This window comes from Fringilla coelebs (assembly GCF_963513975.1).
Source record: "Fringilla coelebs genome assembly, chromosome: 36".
NCBI classification, from domain to species: domain Eukaryota; kingdom Metazoa; phylum Chordata; class Aves; order Passeriformes; family Fringillidae; genus Fringilla; species Fringilla coelebs.
The window spans coordinates 170,534-180,028 of NC_140062.1; the positions used below are offsets into that span (position 1 = coordinate 170,534).

Below are 9,495 nucleotides of genomic sequence, written 5' to 3' on the forward strand. Positions count from 1 at the left end.
AGGCTGATTTTGGGGATCCTGTAGCTGATTTTGGGGATCCTGAGGATGATTTTGGTGTCTCTGGGGATGATTTTGGGGATCCTTGAGCAGATTTTGGGGATCCTGGAGCAGATTTTGGGGTCCCAGGGTGATTTTTGGGGTCCCTGAGGGTAATTTTGGTGTCCCCAGGATGATTTTGGGGTCCCTGAGGATGCTTTGCGGTTCCCCAGGGTGATTTTGGGGATCCTGGAGATGATTTTGGTGTCCCCAGGCTGATTTTGGGTTCCCCAGGGTGATTTTGGGGATCCTGATGCTGATTTTGGGTTCCCCAGTGTGGTTTTGGGGTCCCTGAGGCTGATTTTGGATCCTGAGGATGATTTTTGGGGTCCCTGAGGATGGTTTTGGGGATCCTGAGGATGATTTTGGGGATCCTGGAGATGATTTTTGGGTTCCCCAGGCTGATTTTGGGGATCCTGGAGATGATTTTGAGGATCCTGGAGATGATTTTTGGGTTCCCCAGGCTGATTTTGGGGATCCTGGAGATGATTTTGAGGATCCTGGAGATGATTTTTGGGTTCCCCAGGGTGATTTTGGGTTCCCCAGGCTGATTTTGGGGATCCTGTAGCTGATTTTGGGGATCCTGAGGATGATTTTGGTGTCTCTGGGGATGATTTTGGGGATCCTGGAGCAGATTTTGGGGTCCCAGGGGGTTTTGGGGATCCTGGAGCAGATTTTGGGGATCCTGAGGATGATTTTCGTGTCCCCAGGGTGATTTTGGGGATCCTGGAGATGATTCTGGGGATCCTGAGGCTGATTTTGGTGTCCCCAGGATGATTTTGGGGATCCTGGAGCAGATTTTGGGGTTCCCAGGGTGATTTTGGGGATCCTGGAGCAGATTTTGGTGTCCCCAGGGTGATTTTGGGGATCCTGGAGCTGATTTTGGGGATCCTGATGCTGGTTTTGGGGATCCTGGAGCAGGTTTTGGGTTCCCCAGGCTGATTTTGGGGATCCTGGAGCAGATTTTGGGGTCCCAGGAGATGATTTTGGGGATCCTGGAGATGATTTTGGGTTCCCCAGGCTGATTTTGGGGATCCTGGAGCAGATTTTGGGGTCCCAGGGTGATTTTTGGGGATCCTGAGGATGATTTTTGGGGTCCCAAGGTGGTTTTTGGGGATCCTGGAGCAGATTTTGGGGATCCTGGAGCAGATTTTGGGGATCCTGGGGATGATTTTGGGGTCCCAGGTGGTTTTTGGGGTGCTTACGAAGCCGTTGCCCATGATCCTGTAGAGCCCCTTGAGCGACTCCAGGTCTTTGTTGGTGAAGTGGAACTGAACCATCCGGGAGTTCCTGAACAGGGGGCCCAGGGTGGTCTGGGGGGACCCCAAAAAACGGGGTCAGGACACCCTGAAATCCTACAGAGCCCCAAAATCACCAAATCCCACTAAAGCACCCCAAACCCCGCGAAAAAACACCCAAATTACACCAAAAAAATCCAAAATTCCACAAAAATCCCATTTAAAAAAACCCAAATCCCACTAAAAAATCCCAAATCCCACAAAAAACCACCCAAATCTCACAAAAAAACCCCCAAATCGCACAAAAAAATCCAAAATCCCACTAAAAAAATCCCAAATCTCACAAAAAAATCCCACTAAAAAAACCCCAAATCCCACAAAAATCCCACTAAAAAATCCCAAATCCCACTAAAAAACACCCAAATCCCACTAAAATTCCCAAATCCCAAAAAAAAATCCCAAATCCCACAAAAAAACAACCAAATTCCACAAAAAAATCCAAAATCCCACAAAAATCCCACTAAAAAAAACCCAAATCCCACAAAAATTCCCCTCAAATCCCACCAAAAAAACCCAAATTCCGACAAAAAAATCCAAAATCCCACAAAAATCCCACTAAAAAAACCCCAAATCCCACTAGAAAAATCCCAAATTCGACAAAAAAATCCCAAATCCCACAAAAAAATCCCAAATTCCACTAAAAAACACCCAAATCCCACAAAAATCCCACTAAAAAAACTCCAAATCCCACAGAAAAACACCCAAATCCCACTAAAAAATCCCAAACACCCCGAAAAAACACCCAAATTCCACAAAAAAATCCAAAATCCCACAAAAATCCCACTAAAAAAACCCCAAATCCCAGAAAAAAATCCCAAATCTCACAAAAAAAAAACCCCAAATCCCACAAAGACCCCAAAATCTCACTAAAAAAACCCCAAATCCCACAAAAATTCCCCTCAAATCCCACCAAAAAAACCCAAATTCCGACAAAAAAATCCCAAATCTCACAAAAATCCCACTTAAAAAAACCCCAAATCCCACTAAAAAATCCCAAATCTCACAAAAATCCCACTTAAAAAAACCCCAAATCCCACTAAAAAATCCCAAATCTCACAAAAAAAATCTCAAATCCCACTAAAATCCCACAAAAAAAACCCGGAACTCCACTAAAAAACCAGCCAAATTTGACAAAAAAATCCCAAATCCCAGAAAAAATCACCCAAATCCCATAAAACCACCCCAAATTCCTCCCAAAAACCCCCAAATTCCCCCAAAACCCCCAAAAACCCAAAAATCCCCCCCCCAAAAAAACCAAATTCCCTCCCAAAAACCCCAAATTTCCCCCCAAAAACCCCCAAATCCCCCCCAAAATCCCCAAATCCCCCCCAAAAAAACCAAATTCCCCTCAAAATCCCCCCAAAAAACCCCAAATTCTCCACAAAATCCCCAAATTCCCCTCAAAATCCCCAAATTCCCCCCCAAAAACCCCAAAATCCCCCCCCAAACCCCCCAAATTCTCCCCCAAAATCCCCAAAATTCCCCTCAAAAAACCCCAAATTCCCCCCAAATTCCCCCCAAAAAAACCCCAAATTCCGCCCCAAAGACCCAAATTCTCCACAAAAAACCCCAAATTTCTCCCAAAACCTCCAAATTCCCCCCCCAAAACCCAAATTCCCCCCAAAATCCCCAAATTCCCCCCAAAAAACCCAAATTTCCCCCCAAAACCCCCAAATTCCCCCCAAATTCCCCCCCAAAAACCCCCAAAAACTCCCAAATTCCCCCCAAAACCCCAAAATCCCCCCAAAAAACCCCAAATCCGCACCAGGAGCTGCTGTGGGATGAGCTGCATGATCAATTTTTGGGGCCACTGATCCGTTTTCCTGGAAAAAAAAAGGAAAAAAAGGGAAAAAAAGGGAAAAAAATTGGACAAAATTTTCTCAAAATGCCCCAAATTTTCCCAAATTTTCCCCCAAATTTCCCCAAATTCTTTTTCCACCCCAGTGATTTTACCCCTTTTTAGCACCCCAAAATCCCCTAAAACTCCCCCAAAATGGCCCTAAAACCTCCCAGGATCCCCCAAAATTTATCCCAAAGACCCTCAGGACCCCCAAAAATCCCCAAATTTTCCCAAAATCCCCCAAATTTTCCCAAAATCCCCAAATTTTACCAAATTTTCCCCCAAAATGCCCCAAATTCTCTTTCCACCCCAGTGATTTTACCCCTTTTTAGCACCCCAAAATGACCCTAAATCCCTCAAAATGGCCCTAAAACCTCCCAAATTCATCCCAAAGACCCCCAGGACCCCCTCAGGACCCCCAAAAATCCCCAAATTTTCCTAAAATGCCCCAAATTTTCCCAAAATGCCCCAAATTTTACCAAATTTTCCCCAAAAATGCCCCAAATTCTCTTTCCACCCCAGTGATTTTACCCCTTTTTAGCACCCCAAAATGACCCAAAATCCCCCAAAACGGCCCTAAAACCCCCAAAATTCATCCCAAAGACCCCCCAAAAATCCCCAAATTTTCCCAAAATCCCCCAAATTCACCCCAAAAATCCCAAATTCTCCTCAAAATCCTCTTCCACCCCAGTGATTTTACCCCTTTTTAGCACCCCAAAATGACCCTAAATCCCCCAAAACGGCCCTAAAACCTCCCAAAATTTATCCCAAAGACCCCCAGGACCCCCCAAAATCCCCAAATTTCCCCAAAATCCCCCAAATTTTCCCAAAATCCCCCAAATTCACCCCAAAAATCCCAAATTCTCCCCAAATTCCCTTTCCACCCCAGTGGTTTTACCCCTTTTTAGCACCCCAAAATGACCCTAAATCTCCAAAAATGGCCCTAAAACCCCCCAGGATCCCCCAAAATTCACCCCAAAGACCCCCAGGACCCCCCAAAATCCCCAAATTTTCCCAAAATCCCCCAAATTCACCCCAAAATTCCCCAAATTCTCCTCAAAATCCTCTTCCACCCCAGTGGTTTTACCCCTTTTTAGCACCCCAAAATGACCCTAAATCCCCCAAAATTGACCTAAAAACCCCAAAATTCATCCCAAAGAAACCCAGGACCCCCTCAGGATCCCCAAAAATCCCCCAATTTTCCCAAAATCCCCCAAATTTTACCAAATTTTCCCCCAAAATCCCCCAAATTCTTCCCAAATTCTCTTTCCACCCCAGTGATTTTACCCCTTTTTAGCACCCCAAAATGACCCAAAATCCCCCAAAAATGGCCCTAAAACCTCCCAAATTCATCCCAAAGACCCCCAGGACCCCCAAAAATCCCCAAATTTTCCCAAAATCCCCCAAATTTTCCCAAAATCCCCAAATTTTACCAAATTTTCCCCCAAAATGCCTCAAATTCTCTTTCCACCCCAGTGATTTCACCCCTTTTTAGCACCCCAAAATGACCCTAAATCCCCCAAAATGGCCCCAAAACCTCCCAAATTCATCCCAAAGACCCCCAGGACCCCCAAAAATCCTCAAATTTTCCCAAATTCCCCCAAATTTTACCAAAATCCCCCAAATTTTACCAAATTTTCCCCCAAAATGCCCCAAATTCTCTTTCCTCCCGTGATTTTACCCCTTTTAGCACCCCAAAATGACCCTAAATCCCCAAAATGGCCCTAAAACCTCCCAGGATCCCCCAAAATTTATCCCAAAGACCCCCAAGACCACATCAGGACCCCCAAAAATCCCCAAATTTTCCCAAAATGCCCCAAATTCACCCCAAAATCCCAAATTCTCCTCAAAATCCTCTTCCACCCCAGTGATTTTACCCCTTTTTACCACCCCAAAATGACCCTAAATCCCCCAAAATGGCCCTAAAACCTCCCAGGATCCCCCAAAATTTATCCCAAAGACCCCCAGGACCCCCCAAAATCCCCAAATTTTCCCAAAATCCCCCAAATTTTACCAAAATCCCAAATCCTCCCCAAAATCCTCTTCCACCCCAGTGATTTAACCCCTTTTTACCACCCCAAAATGACCCAAAATCCCCAAAAATGGCCCCAAAACCTCCCAAATTCATCCCAAAGACCCCCAGGACCCCCTCAGGACCCCCAAAAATCCCCAAATTTTCACAAAATCCCCCAAATTTTCCCAAATTCCCCAAATTTTACCGAATTTTCCCCAAATTTTCCCAAATTCTCTTTCCACCCCAGCGACTTTACCCCTTTTTAGCACCCCAAAATCCCCTAAAACTCCCCCAAAATGGCCCTAAAACCTCCCAAATTCATCCCAAAGAAACCCAGGACCCCCTCAGGATCCCCAAAAATCCCCAAATTTTCCCAAAATTCCCCAAATTTTCCCAAAATTTCTCCCAAAATGCCCCAAATTCTTCCCAAATTCTCTTTCCACCCCAGTGATTTTACCCCTTTTTAGCACCCCAAAATCACCTAAAACTCCCCCAAAATGGCCCTAAAACCTCCCAAATTCATCCCAAAGACCCCCAGGACCCCCTCAGGACCCCCAAAAATCCCCCAAATTTTCCCAAAATTCCCCAAATTCACCCCAAAAATTCTCAAAATCCTCTTCCACCCCAGTGATTTTACCCCTTTTTAGCACTCCAAAATGACCCTAAATCCCCAAAAATGGCCCTAAAACCCCCCAGGATCCCCCAAAATTTATCCCAAAGACCCTCAGGACCCCCCAAAATCCCCAAATTTTCCCAAATCCCCCAAATTCACCCCAAAAATCCCAAATTCTCCTCAAAATCCTCTTCCACCCCAGTGATTTTACCCCTTTTTAGCACCCCAAAATGACCCTAAATCCCCCCAAAATGGCCCCAAAACCTCCCAGGATCCCCCAAAATTTATCCCAAAGACCCCCAAGACCCCCTCAGGACCCCCAAAAATCCCCAAATTTTCCCAAAATGCCCCAAATTTTACCAAATTTTCCCCCAAAATTCCCCGAATTCCCTTTCCACCCCAGTGATTTTACCCCTTTTTAGCACCCCAAAATGACCCTAAATCCCCCAAAATTGACCTAAAAACCCCAAAATTTATCCCAAAGACCCCCAGGACCCCCCAAAATCCCCAAATTTCCCCAAATTTGCCCAAATTTGCCCAAATTCTCCCCAAACTCACAGGTTCTCCCCGGCGTTGACGTAGACCTGGCAGGGCAGGGAGCGCGTCAGCTTCGTGCTCGAATCCACCAGGGCAGGTTTGGGTTTCTGGGGGAGGGAAGAGCAAAAATTTGGGGTCCCCCCAAAAATTTGGGGGGTCAGGAAGAAAATTTTGGGGTGAGAAATAAAAATTTTGGGATCCCCCCAAAAAATTTGGGGGGTTTTAAAAGAGTTTGGATGTAAAAATTGTTGGTTTTGGTAGGGCGGGAAAGGGATTTTTGTTGTTTGTGAATCCCCAAAAATCCCCCCAAAAAACCCCAAATCCCCTGAAAGACCCCAAAAATCCCCTCAAGGATCCCAAAAATTCCCTCAGAGACCCCAAAATCCCCCAAAATCCCCTCAAAGACCCCAAAAATCCTCTCAAAGATCCCCCAGCACCCCAAAATCCCTTCAGGACCCCCCAAAATCCCCTCAAAGACCCCAAAAATCCCCTCAAAGACCCCAAAATCCCCTCAAAAACCCCAAAATCCCCTCAAAAACCCCAAAAAATCCCCCCCAAACCCCCCAAAATCCCCTCAAAGACCCCAAAAATCCTCTCAAAGACCCCAAAATCCCCTCAAGGACCCCAAAAATCCCCTCAAAGACCCCAAAATCCCCTCAAAGACCCCAAAATCCCCCAAAATCCCCTCAAAGACCCCAAAAATCCTCTCAAAGACCCCAAAATCCCCTCAAGGACCCCAAAAATCCCCTCAAAGACCCCAAAATCCCCCAAAATCCCCTCAAAGACCCCAAAATCCCCTCAAAGACCCCAAAATCCCCTCAAAGACCCCAAAAATCCTCTCAAAGACCCAAAAAATCCCCCCCAAACCCCCTCAGAGACCCCAAAAATCCCCTCAAAGACCCCAAAAATCCCCTCAAAGACCCCAAAATCCCCCCAAAATCCCCTCAAAGACCCCAAAAATCCCTTCAAAGACCCCAAAATCCCCTCAAAGACCCCAAAAATCCCCCCCAAACCCCCTCAGAGACCCCAAAAATCCCCCAAAACCCCCCAAAAATATCCCCCAAACCCCCCAAAATCCCCTCAAGGACCCCAAAAATCCCCTCAAAGATCCCAAAAATCCCCTCAAAGACCCCAAAAATCCCCTCAAAGACCCCAAAATCCCCTCAAAGACCCCAAAATCCCCTCAAAGACCCCAAAATCCCCTCAAAGACCCCAAAAATCCCCTCAAAGACCCCAAAATCCCCTCAAAGACCCCAAAATCCCCTCAAAGATCCCAAAAATCCCCTCAAAGACCCCAAAAATCCCCTCAAAGACCCCAAAAATCCCCTCAAAGACCCCAAAATCCCCTCAAAGACCCCAAAATCCCCTCAAGGACCCAAAAATCCCCTCAAAGACCCAAAATCCCCAAAATCCCCTCAAAGACCCCAAAAATCCTCTCAAAGACCCCAAAATCCCCTCAAGGACCCCAAAAATCCCTTCAAAGACCCCAAAATCCTCTCAAAGACCCAAAAATCCCCCCAAAACCCCCAAAAATCTCCCCCAAACCCCCCAAAAATCCCCTCAAGGACCCCAAAAATCCCCTCAAAGACCCCAAAATCCCCTCAAAGACCCCAAAAATCCCCTCAAGGACCCCCCCAGCACCCCAAAAATCCCCTAAAATCACCCCAGGACCCCAAAAACCGTCTCAAAATCCCAAAATCCCCCAAAATTTCCCCAAAGATCCCCCCAAAATTCCCTCCAGAATCCCAAAATCACCTCCAGAATTCCCCCAAAATTCCCCCCCAAAATTCTTCCAGGACGCCCCAAAATTCCTGTCAGCCCCCCAAAATCCCCAGGATCCCCTCAAAGACCCCCAGGACCCCCCAAAATCTCCCAAAATCCCCTCAAATCCCTCCCAGAACCCCTCAAAATCCCCTCAAATCCCCCCAAAATCACCTCAAATGTCCGCCCAGGACGCCCCAAATCCCCCCAGGACCCCCCAAAATCCCCTCAAATCCCTCCCAAAATCCCCCCCCAAATCCCCCAGGACCCCCCCAGGACCCCCTAAATTCCCCCCAGGACCCCCCAAATTCCCCCCAATCCCCTCAAATCCCCCCCAAAATCCCTCCCAAATCCCCCCAGGACCCCCTAAATTCCCCAAAAATCCCCCCAATTCCCCCCAGGACCCCCCAAATCCCCCCCAAACCGCCCCAGGACCCCCTCAACTCCCCCCAGGACCCCCTCAAATCCCCCCCAAATCCCCCCAGTTTCCCCAGGACCCCCTAAATTCCCCCCAGGACCCCCCAAATTCCCCCCAAACCCCCTCCAAATCCCCCCCAAATCCCCCTAGGACCCCCCAAATCCCCCTCAAATCCCCCCAAAATCCTCCCCAAATCGCCCCCAGGACCCCCCAAATCCTCTCAGGACCCCCTCAACTCCCCCCAGGACCCCCCAAAATCCCCTCAAATCCCCCCAAATCCCCCCAGGACCCCCCAAAATCCCCTCAAATCCCCCCCCAAATCCCCCCCCAAATCCCCCAAACCCCCCCCAAATTCCCCCCAATCCCCTCAAATCCCCCCAGGACCCCCCCAAATCCCCTCGAATCCCCTCCAAATCCCCCCAAAATCCCCCAAATCTCCCCAGGACCCCCAATCTCACCCCCCAAATCCCCCCAAACCCCCCAAGAACCCCCAAAATCCCCCCAGGATCCCCCAAAATCCCCCCAAATCCCCCCAAACCCCCTCCAAATCCCCCCAAAATCCCCTCAAATCTCCCCAGGACCCCCCAAAATCCCCCCAGGACCCCCCAAAATCCCCCCAAATCCCCCCCTCAGATCCCCCAAACACCCCCCAGGACCCCCAAAATCCCTTCAGAACCCCCCAAACCCCCCCAGGACCCCCCCAATCCCCCCGGATCCCCCCCATTCCCACCTCCTGCCACTCCAGCACGCCGCTCCAGGCCAGCACTTTGTTCCCCACCGGCTGCTGAGCCCCGGCCAGGGCGGGACCCCCCAGGGGAGGGGCGGAACTCTGGGGGGGCACCGAGCTGGGGGGGCCCCCGCTGGCCTGGGGGCAAGAAAAATAAAATATCTCACAAAGAACCCCAAAAATGACATTGAACACAAAAAAATTGAGATTTTAGCCCAAAAAAATGAAATTTTAGCCCCAAAAAATGAAAT

At 48.3% G+C, this 9,495-nt stretch overlaps 1 protein-coding gene across 1 annotated transcript in view; it reads right to left on the bottom strand.

The window, feature by feature from the left end:
• The window catches only part of MED25 (mediator complex subunit 25), a 29,337-nt gene extending 19,955 nt beyond the window's left edge, over positions 1-9,382 (bottom strand). Inside the window, exons 1-4 of the mRNA XM_084224290.1 lie at positions 9,248-9,382; positions 6,360-6,445; positions 3,100-3,157; positions 1,242-1,349 (exon numbers count right to left, since the gene is read on the bottom strand). Coding sequence (XP_084080416.1) covers positions 1,242-1,349; positions 3,100-3,126 — 135 coding nt within the window. The 5' untranslated portion in view covers positions 3,127-3,157; positions 6,360-6,445; positions 9,248-9,382. The remainder of the gene's footprint in view (positions 1-1,241; positions 1,350-3,099; positions 3,158-6,359; positions 6,446-9,247) is intronic.
• Between the last annotated feature and the right edge of the window lie 113 nt (positions 9,383-9,495).